At 41.3% G+C, this 20,364-nt stretch overlaps 2 protein-coding genes across 3 annotated transcripts; one reads left to right on the forward strand and one right to left on the reverse strand.

Annotated features, from left to right (window-relative positions):
• Positions 1-592: 592 nt before the first annotated feature.
• On the reverse strand, positions 593-12,664 carry ikbkg (inhibitor of nuclear factor kappa B kinase regulatory subunit gamma). Of its 2 annotated transcripts, XM_044038798.1 has the most exons (15): positions 12,292-12,664; positions 9,943-10,083; positions 9,408-9,676; positions 9,166-9,240; positions 8,319-8,504; positions 7,041-7,102; positions 6,073-6,120; positions 5,288-5,390; positions 4,849-4,964; positions 4,605-4,757; positions 3,042-3,114; positions 2,813-2,947; positions 2,523-2,659; positions 2,310-2,386; positions 593-1,846 (listed from the first exon to the last, which is right to left on the reverse strand). In XM_044038798.1, exons 2-15 carry the CDS (start codon positions 10,079-10,081, stop codon positions 1,698-1,700), a joined length of 1,722 nt encoding a protein of 573 aa, XP_043894733.1. In that variant the 5' UTR covers positions 10,082-10,083; positions 12,292-12,664; the 3' UTR covers positions 593-1,697. The 2 variants fall into 2 exon arrangements, with proteins under 2 accessions (XP_043894733.1, XP_043894734.1); XM_044038799.1 differs by lacking the exon at positions 6,073-6,120.
• An 839-nt stretch (positions 12,665-13,503) lies between these two features.
• tmed4 (transmembrane p24 trafficking protein 4) lies at positions 13,504-19,909 on the forward strand. The gene is made up of 5 exons (XM_044038166.1): positions 13,504-13,750; positions 15,051-15,151; positions 15,257-15,382; positions 16,350-16,496; positions 16,589-19,909. The coding sequence occupies exons 1-5, from the start codon at positions 13,612-13,614 to the stop codon at positions 16,736-16,738; spliced, it is 663 nt and encodes a 220-aa protein (XP_043894101.1). The 5' UTR covers positions 13,504-13,611; the 3' UTR covers positions 16,739-19,909.
• The last annotated feature ends 455 nt before the right edge of the window (positions 19,910-20,364 follow it).

A 20,364-nucleotide genomic window follows, 5' to 3' on the forward strand; every position in this document is an offset into this window, starting at 1 on the left:
TGCTTTTGTTAGTAATAAACTATAAAATGATATATACAAGAGCAAACGTCTGCTTTATTTCACTATTACACAGCCTGTTACGACTAGAAACGGACGTTTGTAAACTGCTGACAAACAGAAACACATCTTCATAGATAAAATCTGGTTTACTGCTGCCTCTTTAGTGAGTGGATTAAGGACGTAAAATCTATTCTTTACTCCATGGACTTTGGTGCAGGGAGAGAGCAGTTTACAACCACTAACACCCTCAGTCCAATAGTAACAGTAAAAAGAGGTTAAAACATATTTATTTATTTAATTGAATCAAACATTTTTCAGGGACCCAGTCTCATGTTTGGGTCACGAGGCAGGGCCCCAACAACCCTGCTATGTACTCATAGCCATTGCTGCAGGCTATATGGTAATCAATTAACCCTTCTATTCTCTGGGATGATTGAGCTATTGATCCTGTGATAATTAAAATTATTATGGCCTTTATGTTGGTGAATAAGCAAAAAAGAAAAACATCATCAAGTGTTTTAATCCACATGTTCTATTGTGACTCACCCAAGACAGAGAGGACACACACACACACACACACAGAGAGGGCAGCTAATGGATGACTGATTTATTTGGTAAATCTTCAACAGTTTCAAAACAATATTCCTGCACTGAATGATGCATAATTACAGACACTATTTCACACAAACTGTGAAGGAACATCTACCGTTATGAGCGTACATTCAGAAATATAAATAGCGCCACAGGTAAAGATAAGACAGAAAGAGAGAGACAGGGAAGCAGTGGAGCGGTCTAAAAGGGTCGAAGGCGTACACAGGCACAGAACACAGAGAATGGCTACTTTTTTTAATAAGAGTAAATCCATCTCTAATACATAATAATACATGTTTTGAGGTAATGTAGACGAGCAACATTTATTACCAAAACATATTTAAATATTCTGTATTATCTCATCTCAAGCTCACCAAGTTATTCACATTATCATGTGTTTCTTCCTCTTCTACTCTCCCTGGGATAAAGTTCCCCTGTGAATTCAGACCTTTTTTTTTGTGTGGGTAATATCATCACTTTTCCAGGCTCAATGATTACTTATGTATACAAACATGGATGAAGCAGTCATAGTCTACATGGGAACAATGAGTTCCCTGGGATGTAGTCAGTCACCTCAGATTCCACAGCACCACAGGAGTGAAACACTGATAGAGAAGTGTGTCAAGTGTGCCTTCCAACGGTGCGTTCCAGTTATAGTCGGAAACTGGAATTTCCTAATCCCTAGTCAGAAAGTTCAGGCGGCCTGAATATCATAATTCCCCCCGACTTCTGGCGTAAAATGGAACGCACCGTGAGGCGAGAGGCGTGGGAAGGAAAAGGAGAAGTGACAGAAGTGAAGCAGGGGACAAATAAAAGTACAGGTAGAGGAATGAAAAGCTACAGCAGAAACTGAGTCAGTGGAGCAGTTTCTACGACCGATTCTCTTCTCGTTTCACTTGTTCACACTGTCGTCTGATTGCCACTTGTCTTGATTCCAATAATATTCAACATTTAATTTGGTGTATTACTGTATACACGTGTGGAAAGTAAGGTGCAACTACCAAACATGTTTCCCCCAGTCTGTGTCCAGAACTGGACATGCTGTATGTCAAATATGTAAATATACTGCAGTATCTCGCATGTGTCGACGTCACGACGTCACTGCGTTACTGTATACAGTCCATGACGTGTATCTGCAGGGTGTCCATGTCTGGTGCCTGGTAATGGCACTTGGGACAACATAAATCTGGCAGCTCCTCGGCTCCGGCTGGGGGCGCGGGAGGTACCGCGTTAAAAGCTGGACCCGGGAAAACACCTGAGGCAAAAGAAAGGAACAAAAACAGTTTCAGTGCATGACAGGCAATACAGTAGCTTACCAATCTAAAGGTCATGGGTTTTAATTATTCAAACCATAATTCCGTCATCGTTAATGAAATTATTTCGCGTCACATATAAAAATGACTAAAATTTGACTCAAACTAATAAGCATTTTAGTCCAAAAGACTAAAACTAAGACTAAATCTAAAATGCTGCCAAAAACAACAATGATCTATCCCAAACCTTAAAATGTCTTTGTTTTACCAACAAATTAAAATTCCTCTGACATAAACAGTGACCTTTGAATTGTGTTTAGGTTACAGTTAGTGTTGGGCATTAAATGGTTATAGCACAAGTTAGGGAGAACGCTTTGTTTACACTGCGCAAATGAATGGAAAGTCAATGTTTCCCTGAGGAGAATTGCTGCAGAAAACCTGTGTGTGTGTGTGGGGGGTGTTTACCTTGTGGAGGAGGAATGTGAGGAGCCCGTGGTGGAAAATCTTCCATGTGCCTCTTCTTCATTTGCTCCATGCGTGCACTACAGAGTTCAACAAAGAAACGTTCATTTTAAATGTCCATATTTACATATTTACTGCTTCTCTGCCTGAACAGGAGCTCATTCTCATCTCTCTCAGGGCAAAAACAAAACACTCTGCGTTGTGATTTTATTTTACCGGGACGCTGCTTCCTGTTTGAGCCGGTCGATCTCAGCCACGGCCTGCGTCAGCTGGTCCTGCAGCTCCTCCTTCTTCTGGTTCAGCTTCTCTCTTGCTTCTCGTTCTGCTAAGAAATCTGCCTTGTAGATTTCAGCCTGAGCAAACACACACACACAGAGTAGTATTGTCATTGTTATATTGTGATTAAAATGAATCAACTGCATGATGTGCGTGTTTCTGCTTGTATGGATAACATTGTAACACTGTAACACATTGTCACGGGCTGCTGAACCGCGGTGTGATTCTACCTGAGCAGTGAGGACAGGAACAGTCTCCAGTGAACCTTTCTGTTGCTCCACCTCTTCCTTCAGTTTATCGATCAGATCCTGCTTCAGGGCGAGCGCTCGCTCCGCCTCATCTAGTCGGATGGACAGATCTCCTCCCTAGAAGACAAACACACACACACCCGTGAATACACAGCCATAAACAAAGAGCTATTCTTGTGACGTGGAACAGATGTTAAAATGTGTTTTTCACCTCACTCTTCAGTTTAGAATCGTAGTCTCTGAAGAGGCACGTGTAGGCGTGCTGCAGCTGAGTCAGTTTTTTCCTGAGAAGAAACAAGAACAATTGAACTTTAAAAGGAAACCCAGCAGCACGAGTTGTCACACTGACACAGTCAACACCACATTTACAATACACTGCAAAAGTCTTTGGCCACCATTCGATAGGTACACTTCAACTGTGAGAGACAAAATCCTGGAAATCACATTGTAGGATTTTTAAAGAATTTATTTGTAAATTATGGTGGAAAATAAGTATTTGGTCAATAACTAAAGTTCAACTCAATAATTTGTGATATAACCTTTGTTGGCAATGACAGAGGTCAAACATTTAATGTAGGTCTTCACCAGATTTGCACACACTGTAGCTGGTATTTTCTCCTCTAGAGCAGTGATGCTTTGGGGCTGTCGCCGGGCAACACAGACTTTCAACTCCCTCCACAGATTTTCTATGGGGTAGAGGTCTGGAGACTCCTTCGTTGCCCGGGCGGTGTGTTCGAGGTCATTGTCATGCTGGAAGACCCAGCCACATTTCATCTTCAATGCTCTCACTGATGGAAGGAGGTTTTGGCTCAAATACATACATGGCCCCATTCATTCTTTCCTTAACACGGACCAGTCGTCCTGTCCCCTTTGCAGAAAAACAGCCCCAAAGCATGATGTTTCCACCCCCATGCTTCACAGTAGGTATAATGTTCTTGGGATACAACTTCTTCCTCCAAACACAACGAGTTGAGTTTGTAGCAAAAACTTCTATTTTGGTTTCATATGACCACATGACATTCTCCCAATCCTCTTCTGGATCATCCATAGGCTCTCTGGCCTGGACATGGCCCGTCTGACAGTTTGAGGCTCTGGACAGGTCTCTTTTATACAGATAACGATTTCAAACAGGTGCCATTAATACAGATAACGAGTGGAGGACAGAAGAGCTTCTTAAAGAAGAAGTTACAGGTCTGTGAGAGCCAGAGATCTTGCTTGTTTGTAGGTGACCAAATACATATTTTCCACCATAATTTACAAATAAATTCTTTAAAAATCCTACAATTTCCAGGTTTGATTTTGTCTGACATGGTTTGATTTTGTTTGACAGTTGAAGTGTACCTATGATGAAAATTACACATCTCTGTCATCATTTTAAGTGGGAGAACTTGCACAATCGGTGGCTGACTAAATACTTTTTTGCCCCACTGTAGGTGCATTAAAGTGTAACAATACTGTGAGACTGCAGCGGCTCAGAGGACTTCTGTGTCGAGGCAGTCTCTAATCCATCCAGAATAGATTAATGTGTCCGCAAAATCCCGCTGTTTTATGATGATGCATTCTGATCTATACTTATGACTGTCCAGAGTAGGACAGATGAAATCCATGATCACCCCTCAGTCACGGCAACAGTTTTCACATGACTCAGTATCTTATCTAATACAAAACTCCCATGAACTTCTTTTAAAATGTCACTACAATGCTTAGTTATCAGGAAAACATAATTGTTAAACCTGTGTGTGTGTGTGTGTGTGTGCGCGTGTGCTGAACCCACTTCTCTTCTGTGACCAGGTGTCTCTCCGTCTTCAGTGCCTGCTCCAGACTCTGGGTCTGCAGCAGAAGCTTGTCCATGGCCAAGTGATGCTGCTTCTTCTGCTGCTCCAGCTCCCGCTCTGCCACCTGCAGGGCCTTCAGCTTACTGCACAGTCTACACACACACACACACACACACACAGAAAGTAAGCCACTGATGTGCAAAGAAGAGCTCTGTACATATTCAGGCCGACCTGACTGCTTACTTTTCCTCCAAAAGCTTGCGTTCGTGCTCGCTTTTCTCGAGGCAGCTCTGTCTCTCGTTCAGTTCTCCTAGTAGGGAAGTTGCCTGAGCTTTGAGAGACTCACAGTCTTTGGCCATCTGCAGGAGAAAACCACGTTATTTATTTTAGGTATTAGACCAAGTTGACCACAGAGCCACTGTAAAACTGTAACTTTATGCCAGTTTGCCTTTATTGAATTGTTTAATTAATCCCCTTAGGGAAAGTATTCCTCTGCATTTGACCCATCCTAGAATTAGGAGCAGTGGGCTGCCACACTGAGTAGCGCCCGGGGAGCATTGGGGGTTGGGTACCTTGCTCAGGGGTACCCCAGCCCTTTTTTGGCCGGGTGGGGATTTGAACCGGCAACCGGTTACAAGTCAAGTTCCCTTTCCACTTGGCCACGGGCTGCCACGGGCTTTACCTGAGCACAGTCCTTGTCCTTCTGTTTGAGCAGAACTTCAGTTCTGTCACGCTGAGCTGAACTCTTCTGCAGGAAGTCGAGCTTCTCCTCCAGCTCACGATACCTGCACAAAGAACAATCCCCTTCATCTCAGCACTGACACAGGCTTTCGTCTGCTTCACTAAATACAGTCTACTGTTTACACATTACTAAATTAATAAATTATGACTTCAGTTGATCTTAGTGTGAGCAGTAGCCACTAAACTGATGTTATCAAATTTAAAACAGTGCTCGCGTCCTACATTCACAGAATAGCTTTGATATAGTTTACATCAAAATGTAATCAAAAAAGTACCTGATTTTCTTTAGCATCTTAAATGTGATTATTTTCTGGTTTTTTTTGCTCCATATAACAAACACATCATTAAAAAAGGATAGATTTTGGTTTGTGGACAAAACAAGACATTTCAGAACACCAATCAACATTTTTTATGCAGCAAAAAAATACTAGAAAATAATCGAAGGTTTAATCAATTATGAAAACAATCAAAAAGCAAATAGATAAACAAAGTAAATATAGTGACTTCACACTCCATGTCTTTGTGTTGTATCAGGGTCTCTGTTTTGGTAGCCTGCCTGGAACTAATAATGTAATCATGTAACTAATAATAATTACAAGTAAACCATAAATTAACACATGAACGAAACCAAAAAGGGCTCAAAAGTAAGAGGTAAAGGACATAAGTGTAGACAGCAAACATGCAAACAGTGAGAAAGAGACAGCCACACAGAGCAGTGGTGCTCACCTGCCCTGTGTGGCCTGAAGCTGCTCTGTGAGTTTAGCCAGGCTAGAGCTGGAAGAGGGAACAGAGAGAGGAGGAGGAGGAGGAAGAGGAAGAAGAAGAGGAACAAGATGCTGTTGTTAAGCAGGAGTAACGCAGCATGCCAGAGGAATCATCTGCAGTTATGCCACTCATTAAAGGTGAAAGGGAGTTCAGGTTTTCTGAGGTGTGGTTGTATCAAGGTTCTGACATAAAGTCAGCATTGAAACACAATGAAAACAGAGTTGAGGCATTTACTGTAACAAATGGCCCACCTATAGAATGGAATGATATATATTTTTGGGACGGCAGTAGCTCAAAAGTGGATCATCTTTCCACCTCAGTGTGACCCAAAGTTGCTCCCGACAGGTTTGTCAGCACCGTGTGAATGGATATGACAGATGTTTCACAGGAAGTGTTGAATGTGTGAGTGAATGACAAAAATTGCAAAAGCAGCTTAGGCTGGAAAAGTGAAATATAAATATAAAATATCTCCATAATATTATATATCTTCTGCACCACAGTAGTCAAATTAAACGATTTTGAATACGATTTTACACCGCATCACAAAAGAGTTGTTGATCCACTGCTGCCTCCATCACTAAGGCAACAGTAGAACAGCATCTTATGGCCCCACAAGCAAAAAAAAACACTGTTACGGACATTGGTGCAGGAGAGTGAGTGTTGCACAAAGTCCAGCAGGTTATACATCTTATTAAGTTGCTAAAATCAGCCTTGTTTCCCTCTCTTGTCTTTTGCTGATTCTTGGCTCAGGGGCCAGCAGGGGGCAGTGCTGATTATGTGTCAGCAAAACCTGATGCAACCACACCACACCTGAACTATCACTGTTAGATTATTTAAACATCAGTCAGACACACAAGACATGTCAGTTTAGCATTGTTAGCTCTGAACGAGGCATCGAGAGAAGCATTAAAAAAGGAAACATGTGATACCAGTCAGAGGAGTGCTGCGCCTCAGATCGATGCTGACCAACCTCCTCAGCAGCACTGTTCACCTGTGAAAACAGTCATGCCAGTCTGTTCAACTACAGATAAACACAACACTGAACTATCACCCAAACACCCAAATCAATGCTAGTAAGATGTGGAGGATCAAGTATATACACTAGATGCTATGATGGCAAATCAATTTGATGAACTTAGACCACTGAAGTCTATGTTTCTGATAGGGGTGTGTGATATTGATGAAAATCAATATCCCGATATTTTTGGGGATTTTGCCGATAACGATAATTGGCGATATTTGGCAATCCTCAAAAATGTGTTTGTCAAAGCATCGAAGGCTGTTGTACCAGCTTGCTCTTTATAATAGTATAATGATAATATTATTATATAACAATAAACTTGTCATATTTAATAACTTAAACTTACTTTAAAAAAATATTTTAAACTGATACTTCGCCCTAATGTAAACAATACTCATCATATTTGAACTACGAGGCATTAACATGAGAATGTGGACACACATTTAACTGCTGCCAGTTTGCTGAGTGTGTTTACTTGTCGGTGTTTTTTGAAGCCAAACCACCTCCATGCGAGTGAGGAGGATCAATCTAACGACGTTGATTCTGAGGCTGGTAGAGTTTGTGTTTGTTCACTCATGTTTAACTGCAGTCATACATGCAGCTGTGTTAGCTTGTTGTTGTGTTCTCAATGCATATGTGCCACAGTCTGTCCTACTAGGCTTGATCATGCAGTGAATGCGTGGCCTCTCAAAAAGGCGTGTTTTGATTGGTTCTTGCAAAATGATTTTGACATACTCGGTATTGTGATTTCACACGTCGTTAAAACAACAATTAAGATACTATCGTAGACAATATATATCGCACACCTCTAATTTCTGACCATTGTGGCAGAGCTCATTACTCCAGTCACTCAAATCACTAAAGGATTAAAAACATTTCTATTCCTTTATGCTTATGTTTGAGGTTTTCTTTTTAAAGCACTTAATCTCATCATTATTTTATGCTGCACTATCATATTCTATGCTCTATTTTAGCCTCATTTTCTGTCTCCATTTTTCTGTTTCTATTAGGATTGGATTTTACTATAATTGTGTGTTTCAATGTTTTATTTTCATGTGAAGCACATTGAGTTCAAATGTGCAGCACAATAAATCTCCTGTGAGTCCCTAAACGTTAATGCTGTGTTTTCACTCGAACTGCCACATCTCTCACATCATGGCACTCTCCTCCTCCCCCCACCCGTCACCTGTGTCTGGGCCAGTTTGGCTCGTAGCTGGTCGATGCAGCGCCGCATCCGCTCCCGATCCTTCTCCACCTCGTCTCTTTCCCTCTCCAGCTCTTCGTTCTTCCTCCGCAGCTCTCTCATGCCCTCCTCCAGTTTTTCTTTATGGCTCTTCACGATCTGCAGGAAGTCGTTTCCACCTTCTGCTGGCTGCGGAGAGAGGGCGTTTTGTTTTATAATGTGAGAGAATCTGGGAGATGTGCGGACGCAGGGAGACAGCAGTGACAGAACACGCTCAAACCAGACAACAAGCAGAGAAGTGGAACACACAGGTTTACAGAAGCAGAGAGTGGCTGTGACGAAGGAGAAATTAGTGGACATCTTCGTTGCCTAACTCCAAGAAAGCAAAGGAATTTTATCCAGTTCCTGCTTGGAAGTTCATTTGAAAAAGAATGTCATCAAAATGTATTATATATATATTCAACAGCTTGTGTCAAGACTGTTAATAGATTTTTTTTAGGGTTTGAGTTCAGAAACTCTCAGAGTAGGAAGTCAGGATCTCTGACCTGCCTTAGTGCAGTGATTATAGATTAAGTCTTTGTGATCTGATTGGCGGAATCACAAGGGAGAGAGCAGTCTCTCTCACCTGGCCATTTTCCCCACCCATCATCTCCCCCAGTACCTCCCCCAGTACCTCTGAAAATGAGGCAGGGGGGGTGGGGAGGGTGCGACTCATGTAGCTATGCACACTGGCATGGCCCGAGACACACACACACACACACACACACACACACACACACACACACACACACCTGTCAGATGAAAACAATTACGTCACAAGGAAAACCACAGGGGAAGTCGTTTGTCTTACCAGGCTGCGAGGTGGTGTAGTCTGAGTGTGTTGATCCATCTCTTCAACTCTCTTCCTCTCCCTCTGATCCAGAGTCTGAAAGATTCAAACGTAGCCTTTTCCAGACTTGCTGACATTGGCTTTGATTGGGTTGTTAAAAGCTATAGGTAAGAGTGTCAAACTCATGGCCCATGAATTACATACAACCCACCACTTGATATCATATTATAAAGAAAACATGTTCCGAGGTGAATCACACTAACCCGTGGTCCATCGTGTGGACCGTTCCTCGCTGGTCGTCCTTGCAGGTCTTCAGTCTGGCTTGAGCTGCAGCTGTGGTTAGAGGAGGTGGAGGATGGTCCACTCATTAGACCCTTTAAGGAGTGGTTTTCCTGGGCCAGCCTCTCCACCAGGGCCCGGGCCTCCTGGAAACGAGAGCTGAGAAATTCTCTTTCCTCTCTCGTCCTTCGCTGCCATCCCTCCATCTCCTCGCAGCGCTGACGCAGGGCTAGGTTGCTCCGCCGCAGCGCCTCTGCAGGAAAGATGGTAAAGGTTGATTTGTCACAAAGAAACAAGGTGGAATCTACGATGGCAGCTCATCCAAGCTTGTGGGGCTGTGGTCAAACATTGTTCTTCTGACTTTTATCAGTTAATAAAGGCAGGATGATTTAAAGAAATTACGATTGAAGTGGTGGTGATTATTTTGATGAGGATAACTGTGATAACTGTGACATGAAATTCTCATTTCTAAAGGAGAACTGAAATACACTGTACTTAGCTGATGGGAACGTGTCATACCTCGAAGCTGCTGGTTATCACCCAGCAACCTGGTCACCACTTCATTAGAAGCCAGCTCTGGTGGGACCCTGAGGGCCCCTCCACTCTCCTCTCCAGACATGTCCCACTGCAGTGGGCCATCAGGTTGGGGTTGCACCATTCCTATGCAAACGCATGAAAACTATTATACACCTTACATATTAGGAATGCACTTGCCAATTTCCCAATATCACAAGAAAAACGTCTTCCAGGCAAAAATTTGTAGTTTTATTTCAGCTGCAGTGGAGTGGATAAGAGGGAAGTGACAACTACAGAGACAATCTTAGAGTTCAAGCCCATTGTTTGTGATTTTTCTCTCGGCTTCTGCTTTGCTGGGATTAGTGGTGACGGAAAACAGAACATGGATGTTGAAAAAAGAAAGTGAGAGAGTGTTAGATATTACCAAGCAGGTCTTTAATCTGTGGTTTATGCATTTTCTGTATCTGTTCCCGCCATTTGATGGATGGTAATGACAATTTACGAGGCAGAATCTAACAGTCGGACTCTTGTTGACGCATGCAAACAAGGGTCAACAACCAAGCACACACTGCCCAAAGTAAATATATGGATATTAATTTACTGCTTGACATTGATAGCTAGCCAGTTAGGCAGTATTATATTAGAATAAATATCAAACTGGGAATTATAGCACGATACTGGAATACATATTGAGTGTTTAATTGACTTACTACCCTCATATTATCATATTGTGAGATTTTGATGTTGTTACATACCTCGTCAGTACACACTCTTTACTACAAATATCTAATCGGTCAATCACATGGCAGCAACTCAATGCATTTAGACATGCTGAGATGGTCAATGTGGCCACATGGTTGGCGTAGTGGTTAGCACTCTTGCCTTTGCAGCAGGAAGACTAGGGTTCAAGCCGTGGTCGGAAAAATCTGCATGGAGTTTGCATGTTTTCTCCATGTGCACGTGGGTTTTCTCCAGGTTCTCCGGTTTCCTCCCACAGACCAAAAACATGCAATATGGGGATTAGGTCAATTGGACACTCTAAATTGACAGTAGGTGTGAGAGTCTCTATATGTGCGATGGACTGGCTAAATGTCCAGGGTGTGACCCTAGCTATCACTCTGCGTCATCTGAGATTGGCAGAGGACCCCGCACGACCCACCTGTGTACGATAAAGCAGTAGAAAAATTGATGGATAGACAGGGATGGTCAATGCGACCTGCTTAACGTCGGAAAACGATAGCATTATAGCAGATCTGCTGGGATTTTCACACACACCACCATGAGTGGTAGTTTTCTTGGTGGAATAATCCCTTGTTGATGCCAGAGGCCAGAGGAGAATGACCATACTGGTTCGAAATGATAGACAGGCATCTGAGAAGACAAGTCAAACTTTGAAGCATATGATTCACAGCAGCCGAGAACCATACTGAATGCCATTCCTACCACTATGTTAGCTGACTTCTGTACCCAATAAAGTGGCTGATAAGTGTATACAACTCTCTCATTACGACAATTAGAATCATACTGTTAAACCATATATTGTTACAAAGGTTTTATAACCTCTGCTATGCAGGTTATGTTTTTATTGGCACAGGTTTGTTTGTCCTGTTAGCAACTTCCTGTCTACACTACGGCCTTCCTCCACCAACAGACTGTTTGAATGTTTGGTGGTTTTGGCAGCAATTTAAATTTGACATGGTCAGTCAGCCCCTTTTTACAAGTTCAGATGTGTGTATCTCAGATCAGAATGAACTGTATGGTTCTAGCTATAAGTAGGTAAATTGTATACAGATCCAGAAAATATTAATTTCATGTATGTAAATTTAAAGTGACAACACACACTAACAATCTCAGTTTACAATATTACTGATGGGAGTAATCGCTGCATGAATGACAGTGTTTTCAGTGATAATTACATATAGACACATGGCCTTCAGCCTTTGCTTTCACTTTCAGTATAGTCCCGTGCCAAATGATGATGATGGGGTGAGGCCATCTGACAGACGCTGTATAATGATGGGATGTCTAATGAAGAGCTGTCAGAATCAAGCCCATTCTTCTGTGTGCTGTAAAAACCCATCTATGTACACAGGAGGAAAACATTACGTCACCCCCAGCACCATGAGGCTAGGAGCTCGCAATCCGGATTCATATATTTGTTAGAGCAAAGTTAATAAAAGTAAATCACTCAACTTTACGTTCAAAAGCACGTAACGTTTCCATGTTACGTCAAGCTAATGTTACGACAAGTATTGCTCATTATTACAGCATTGATTGACTTGTGTTACACATCGAAGCTAACATTACAAGCCCTCTCACACACACACACATTAAACGTTCTGTCTGTCTTACCCTCTATCTGTATATTCCGCTTCAGTTGTCCAGAATAACGGGAGCCCGAGCTGTCACTCACATAAGAGCCGTTGGTGCGCAGAGCTAACGTTCGATAGCCAACGTTAGGCGGCAGCTACACGCACGGCTAGCAACTGGTTTAGCTTTAAGAGCTAACAAGCTAGGATAATTAGACAAACCAGCAACCACGGGTTTAGAGTGACACAAACTCAGCGGGACGTAAACTCAGCGAAGTGTGGGTGTCTTCCGAGGTGCGTTAAGCTAAATGTCACGAAGTTTCAGTCGCACTCAGTGATATTTAAAGGGCGAGTAAAGGTACTCAGTCTAAACCGAGGTAAATGTTGTTAGCGCAGGAGGAAACGACTGGGATTGTTTACCCTGCGTGGAGACTGACAGGCAGCAGTCTGACACGCGTCATGGCCAACTAACTTGTTGCGCTACCTGAGCTATGTTATGACGTAATAATAACGTTAGAGCTGCAACTAACGATTCATAATCGATTCATCTGTCGATCATTTTAATCGACATTTTAATAAAAGTAATCATAGTGGTCCATGACATGTCATAAAGCGTTACAAAATGTTGTTCAGTGGAAATGACGATGCTCTCAAATGTCTTGTTTTTGTCCACAGACAAAAAATGATTCAGTTTGAATGATTTCTTTGTTTTATGGAGCAAAGAAACGAAGAAATATTCACATTTCACAGTCAAGTAATTGTTTCCGCTCTAAATAATAACAACACAATAATAACACAAATATAATATTTTTATAATTTTATAAATCAAATTAAAATAACAAGAAAAAGAATGGATAAATAAATAAATAAATCGACCATTAAGAAACACATTGATAAATACATTTATTTCAGTTTTCACTTTTATTAATGAATGAATGAATGAATTCATTTATTTATGTATTTATTATTATGTCATTGATCATCCTCCATACCCATACTACACCAGTGATTGTTTCTTTTTACAATCTGTAATCTCACCAGTAGATAACACAAAACTGTAGCTTGTGCTGTTTTATTTGGAGGAATGTGATTCAAATTTTATTTTATTTATTTTTTTATATCACACTGTTGTAATATGTACTCTGTTGGTGCCTGAGAAGTTTTACTGAGGGGGAAAAGAGCTCCAGTTCCCCCAGGAAATCCCCCCCGCCCCCTTTCTTCCGCAGTGGGATGTGACGTCAGCAGAGGGAGGTCGCTACACCATCTCTTCCTTCCTGCTCGCGCTGAATGTCCGTCATAGAGAAGTAGGCACGAATAATAAACATACACCTGTGAGTGTGTGCGTGGAAGACCCAGCACGATAATGACGCTCCCCAACACTGTAACCGGGCTGTTTTTAATGTTCGCGTGGATTTACCCGAGTCACGCACTTTATTTCCACATCGGGGAGACGGAGAAGAAATGCTTCATTGAGGAAATTCCCGACGAGACCATGGTTATTGGTAAGATACTGCTGCTGCTGCTGTGTTAGCTCATTAGCTCGACAAAGCTAACTAGCCAAGCTCTGAATGAAATGACACAGACGACGACAGCAGCGAGTCCGTGCTCATGTGAGACTTAGCACGGTTTACTATTGTAGTCTGTAGCTGGTAACACCCCGTAAGAAGAGGCTACGGTGAGATTCGACAGCAGAACATCCCAGATTAGGGTTAATCTGTCAAAATTATTACTGTAATAAGTGACAGATTATGAAGTGGCTAATTTGATGACGAGCAAACAGCTGTCGAGCTGTTCCACCACGAAAACACTTGATATGCGACAATTATCTAAAAATTAAAAGACCTTTTAAAGGAAGTGCATTGTTTTCTGTTCCAATAACGTGATTTTATTGAGAGAGAAAAAGAAAAAAAGCATCACAATCCTGCTGTAAACAAAACTATCCTTTATAATCTAGGTGGGAACAATTCGAACCAATTCTCCTCTCATTACCCACCTTTAAATTGAGCTTGTTGCAGGATGAGGGGAGTAAAGTGTGCTAGGCCACCGTTTTGGAAGAAAATGAATGAATGAATAACAACAATAAATGAAAAAAACAAAACTAGCAACTGCACATTTTTAATATATTGTGCAGCCTTTATTTCAACCTCTTGTTAAATAAACGTTTTCCACCTGAAACTATTGGCATTGTATTTATGACAATAATACCAGAGTAATTCACCGTTACTTAGGCTCGGGATGAGTTTACCTTCCACACCCTGATTTTTTTCAAGACTTGAAAATGGAGTGTTTTGAAAGTGCTACTCTCTCTGTTTTTATTTGAATTTGAAAAAAAAATCAGTGCTGCATTTTCCTCACATTTCCATGTGGATAAAACATTGACGTAACAATGTAACAATGATGTGCTTCCCGATTGGTCCTCATCAGTCCACTGTGAATGAAAACAAACTTCCTTTATACATATAAAATCACATTAATTTGCCTTCCACTGAAAAGTTAATCTCAGTGGAATCTGCCCATTTGTGAAAACACCAGTAAAAACATCATAACTTGTGAACTTGAAGCTTTAACAAACTTTCCATAAACAATGCAACGAACCACATGGGTTTATCTCATAAACACAGTAAACACAACTCTTGTTTAGGGCACCATTAGTCCACACCACTGACAGTTATTTACCACATGTGGTAACACAAGATCACAATAATGGTGCTTGACTCCAAATTGTTCAATAAAAAAATCATTTTATTTTCCAATTTAAAAAAGCTCTATTCACAAAATATGGCGTTTGTGTGTGTTTGACAGGAAAATACAGGACTCAGCTGTGGGACAAGCAGACCAATTCCTTCCTCCCAGCCACCCCAGGTCTTGGGATGCATGTGGAGATCAAGGATCCAGACACAAAGGTCAGAACAGAGAACACAGTTTTATCAAACACACCCACATGTTTGCTGTACATATGACAATGACACTGAGACGTTTCTCTTTCTCTTTCAACTCCCCCCTCTCAGATTATCCTCTCTCGTCAGTACGGATCAGATGGACGGTTCACCTTCACCTCCCACACTCCAGGAGAACATCAGATCTGTCTGCACTCAAACTCCACCAAGATGGCTCTGTTTGCCGGTGGGAAACTGGTACGAACGCAGTCACCGCTCACATGTAACTGTGTTTCCATTCTTTGTTGAATAGTGTTAAACAGTTGGGACCGACATAAGAAAGGGTCGTTGGGTAAATAATGATTGGAAAGAGTTTGAGAAATGTTCAGTTTAAGAAACAAAAGAGGGAGTGGAAGGAATTTCTGCTCAGCTGATCTCTGGCTTCTGTCGGGTGTGGTGTTCCTGACGTGAAGAATTAGTCACTGGGTGTTGGAGATCCTCCTTGGCAGAACTCTCTCTCCCCCACCTCTCTTCTGTCCCCTATTCTACTTTCACCCCAACTGGCCAAGGCAGATGCTGCACATGTTAAAAGGGAGTTTTTCTCTCCATCGACACCTTCAAGGCTTGCTCATTGTGTGATTAGTTGGGTTTCTGTCCTTGTCTTACCAGGCAAAACACTGTGAAGTATTTGATTAGGCTTGATTGGACTGTGAAGAAGTTATATATCATTATTATTATTATTGTTATTGTTATATTAATGCAAAAAGCTGTTAGTGTGTGTGTTTGAATTGATTTTGCCTGTGGGAATAGGGATGTTTTGCACCCAGGGCTGTAAAGGTGGGTTTTGATATTTTATATATATAGTCCCACAGACAATTTCAGGGAAATGTCTGGACTCCAGTGCACATTTGAATGCAGTCTCTCTCACACTCTCACTTACACACACACTCACACACACACACACACTCTGGTGTTTCCGGTTATTCTGGCTGATTAGCACAAAGCTCAGGAGCCCCTGAGGAATTAAGAGTAATGCTTGGAACTTTAAAGTAATAGTTCAGGTTTTTCAAAGTGTAGTTGTTCAGACTGCCTTCGTCATCGGCCAAAGACGACGATATCGTCAGAATAGTTTTCCTACGTTATCTCGGTATTCGATGGCATTTCCTGCCACAATCAGACATTGACAAAATGAAAGATTAACAGTGTTCATCTGTCGGTGTTGCAGAGAGTGCATCTGGACATTCAAGTTGGAGAACACACGAACAACTACCCTGAGATTGCAGCAAAGGACAAACTCACCGAGCTGCAGCTGCGAGTCCGACAACTTCTGGACCAAGTGGAGCAGATCCAGAAGGAGCAAAACTACCAGAGAGTCAGTGCTTAAAACACACGCCACACACATTTATGAGATACGCGGGTTTTTTAAGTGTCTACTAACTTCATCCTGTCACGTCTTTGTTCCAGTACCGCGAGGAGCGCTTCCGCATGACAAGTGAAAGCACCAACCAGCGTGTCCTGTGGTGGTCCATCGCTCAAACACTTATCCTCATCATCACTGGGATTTGGCAGATGAAGCACCTGAAAAGCTTCTTTGAGGCCAAGAAACTAGTGTAGTGTGTAATGTCTGAGCACGAGCGGCACCAGGAAACGCAGTTAATGACTCACAAAGACAATGTTGACTTGAGTGGGACAGAGACACGTCTGGGGTGCAGGGACGCAGAGACATCCAGGAACAGACCAACGGACTTACTATCAGCCACAAATGGTACGAGCAAACTCCCAGGAGCAGTTATTATCTGAGTCTGAGACATTGTTGTGTTGTTTTGTGAGCAGCACACATTCCTGTTGCCTTTTATGTTTTCGTTTCGACAACATTGGACTGTACCATCAGTTTTCTATCTGCCGGTGAAAGAAGACGACGCAGAGACACAATTTAAGTAATAGTCCGTGAACACGTTTTTAAATCTTGGTTATTGAACAAGATTCATCCTCTTCACAACCTTTTAGGCCTCGGTTTAGACTGCAGCCCAAATCGAATTTTAACCCTTCTGTTACCAATCCTGTCGTCGTGCGTCTCATTACCACAACTCCTAAACTGTTTGTGATGGAGAAAACTCAAAAACTGTGGACTGGCCATCTGTCCATGGTGTGACCCCGCCTAAGCGGTAGAAGATGGACGGATGGATGGATGGATGGATACCAGAAAGCAGAGAAATGGAGCTTTGCGCACATATACTTGTCATTACGGTAGAACCTCAGGACTTCCCAGCGTTTGTGACGTCAGCTTCTCCGCACTGTAGTTCCTAAACGGTTGAATAACTGGGAAAAAGGAACGTTATCATGATGATCAGTCAAACTACGTACTGAGGTGGTTTTGTTACAGATCCGTTTCAGTCTGGATTTCAGATAAGAAGTGTCTTCTGCGTCACTCACAGCGCGGCTCGAATGACGACAACAACGACGTAGGTCTGGAGAGACGGACGTGAATCGAAGGAAACAGGCACAGATTTCTTGTCGTCCATTTTGTTTTAGACTACTTGTTTTTCCCAGGGCGTGGTCTAACTACACAAACCCACGAGGATTAGACTAGACTAGAAGATTAGATTCTGATCACATATGCGTACAAATCCGATCTGGGCTGCAGTCTAAACAAAGCCATCGATAACTAAACTTGTTTGGGAAAAAAAAGTATGTTGTGAGTGTTTTGAGGGCGGAGCTTTGGCGATGGAATGGACAGGAGGGGGCGGGGTGTTGCTTTATTTTTTGATCCCAGACAACTTTGTTCATCAACGACTATTTGTAACGTGAAGAGGATTTCAACATTGTTTTTACATCATACAGGAGTGAGTGACTGCAGCAGTGGACGAGTAATAACCAAGTCATTCATTTTATTTAGGGATGCACATGAACACCGTTCCCTTCTTCTTCTCCTTCTATGCTTGTGTCCTCTATTATCCAACTATTACTTGTTATTTATCTTTATTTATTTTGCTCAATGAAAAAGAAAATGTGCTGCGACACAAGTACGCAAAATATTCTCTTCATTTCAAATGTAAAATGTATGTGTGTGTGTGTACATATATATGTATATGTATACATGTACACACACGTGTACATGTATATGTACATCCATATACATGTATATGTACATCCATATACATGTGCTTCCCTAGATATCAATATCATGCACCCGTAGATTTGACTCCCAGTTTTATTTCCATTGTGGTTAATGTTAATTTTTGGACATGTCTTTCTGTTGTAGTCCCACTAGAGCTAATATTACACAGACCGTGATTCATTACACGTTAAACTTTGCTTAAACGCTGGTATTTTGATTGTTTATAAGCAGTGAATGAACCCTTAATAAATGGTTTATAACGACCTGTAACACACTGTCGCTGTTGAGTAGCGCGGAAGACGTTCTTTATTAATGTTATTAATGGAGAAGCATTTAGAACTGATATTTAAAGGTACAGTGTGTCAAATTAAGCAACATACACTTCACCTTCCAATCCAAATGTGTTGGAGAACCTAAGGATTGGAGCATAAGTGGACAGAGTGAACGAGATCAGATCACAAAAACCACATGAGGTGGTGGTTTGAGGACACATTAAAGACCACCGTGTCCTTTCGCTCTGACCTGCTGCATTTTCACAGTGAACTAAATCTATTTTCTTTGGACATTTCTCGTACTCTGGTTTATCTTTTAAATAGTTTTCGTGAATAGAGCCTAAAAAAACCCTCAACTCATCCATCGTGTGTTGTGGGGCTGCAACGATTAATCGATTGCCAAGTCACACGATACGTTTTTAGCTGTTTAAATGTGAATATTGTCTGGTTTCTTTGCTCCATGTGGCAACTGTTCAATTCTGAACATCATCAAGTGGCTCAAACATGTACTTAAACCATTATAGTTCCAGAGTGCTTTAAACTACACGTGTGAATATTAATATGGTCAAAGCTCATCATGTGACACACGTTTCTCACAAAACAAATTCAGCTCCATCTTGTGGCCTTAACTGGAAAACATCGCTTGTTCAGTTGTGCTGGAGGTGGCTAATGTAATGCATTAAAAGTCATATTTATGGTTCACATGAAGTATACACACTGCTGTGTTCTACTGTCAGTCCATTTATTTACCAGTGACAGATTCTCCACAGAAAGATAAATAAATGATAAACAAATGACTTTCTAGTGTGTTATAAACCATTTATAATCCGTACAAATGCGTCTGTATGTTGTGAATTCTTTTCTTTCTCATTTATTTTATTCAGTCTGTGAAGTGTCAGGATCAGGCTGTAAATAACCGGTCCTGCATGTTTTCTAATGCCTTTTAATATGATATGGACTCAATGTTTTTAAATGGTCACGTATATTTATTATATTATATTGAGCAAACGTTTGCTTGGGCTTTTTATTGCTTCATCTTCAATTCATTAGTGAGTTTCTCCTTTGGTGTTGGTGGTAGTTTTACAGCATTCTACATTCTCCTTTTTCCCTAATGAGAAATAAATGGTTCAATTTATGAAGTTTAAGTCCTTTTTTTTTTTACAAGCAACATATAGATTTAAAGCTGCTGTCAGCGTGCGTAACTTTAAAATACAAGCAAATGTCATTTATTTATTGCCTCTTTGTTCTGATTGGATAGAATGTTGTGAGTGACCAGAAACAAAAAGACACTTTGACTGACAGCAGCTTTGAGTTGATTTGTTCACTTGTTACTTATTGTAATTTGTTCCAGATGTTACCTGCATGTCGTCGTTATAATAAAGACAAATGGCTCCATACCTGGTTTTTTTTTGTCTCACTCCCATTTCTTCTTAGAACCTTCTTAAGATTGAAGAGTGAATTCACAGAAGAGGATTAAGACCATGTGAAGATTTTCTTTGGAAACCAAAATTTAACAAGCTATTTTTGTTTTCCTATAATGGCCGACTTCTGGGTGGGCAGAGCTAATGGAAGTATATTAGAAATTTGTTTGGACTCATGAGAGCAACACGTTTACCAAGTTTGGTTCAAATCAGAACAACCATGTGCGACTTAGACACGGAAAGACCCTAAAAGAGCCCCCGGGGCTATTAACGGGTATCACAAGTTTCGTCTCTAGTTTTTTATGCACGTTCACTCCAGAGAAAAGTAATAATCTCAAAAATAGGTAAAATAGGTAAAAAAAAAAAAAGGCCATCATTCTGAGATTTGGTCCTAATCTTTACAGCCATATTTATTGTTATATTGTTTGT

The sequence above is a fragment of the Solea senegalensis genome, linkage group LG11 (assembly GCF_019176455.1).
Source record: "Solea senegalensis isolate Sse05_10M linkage group LG11, IFAPA_SoseM_1, whole genome shotgun sequence".
NCBI classification, from domain to species: domain Eukaryota; kingdom Metazoa; phylum Chordata; class Actinopteri; order Pleuronectiformes; family Soleidae; genus Solea; species Solea senegalensis.

Excerpts from the sequence above, each read along its gene's own strand:
- ikbkg (XM_044038798.1), bottom strand. The coding sequence starts at position 10,081 with ATGGTGCAACCCCAACCTGATGGCCCACTGCAGTGGGACATGTCTGGA. Across the intron at positions 9,677-9,942 it reads TGATAACCAGCAGCTTCGAG|AGGCGCTGCGGCGGAGCAAC; the intron begins GTATGACACGTT and ends TCTTTCCTGCAG. Across the intron at positions 2,948-3,041 it reads ATTCTAAACTGAAGAGTGAG|GGAGGAGATCTGTCCATCCG; the intron begins GTGAAAAACACA and ends TTTGTCTTCTAG.
- tmed4 (XM_044038166.1), top strand. The coding sequence starts at position 13,612 with ATGACGCTCCCCAACACTGTAACCGGGCTGTTTTTAATGTTCGCGTGG. Across the intron at positions 15,152-15,256 it reads TCAAGGATCCAGACACAAAG|ATTATCCTCTCTCGTCAGTA; the intron begins GTCAGAACAGAG and ends CCCCCCTCTCAG. Across the intron at positions 15,383-16,349 it reads TGTTTGCCGGTGGGAAACTG|AGAGTGCATCTGGACATTCA; the intron begins GTACGAACGCAG and ends TCGGTGTTGCAG.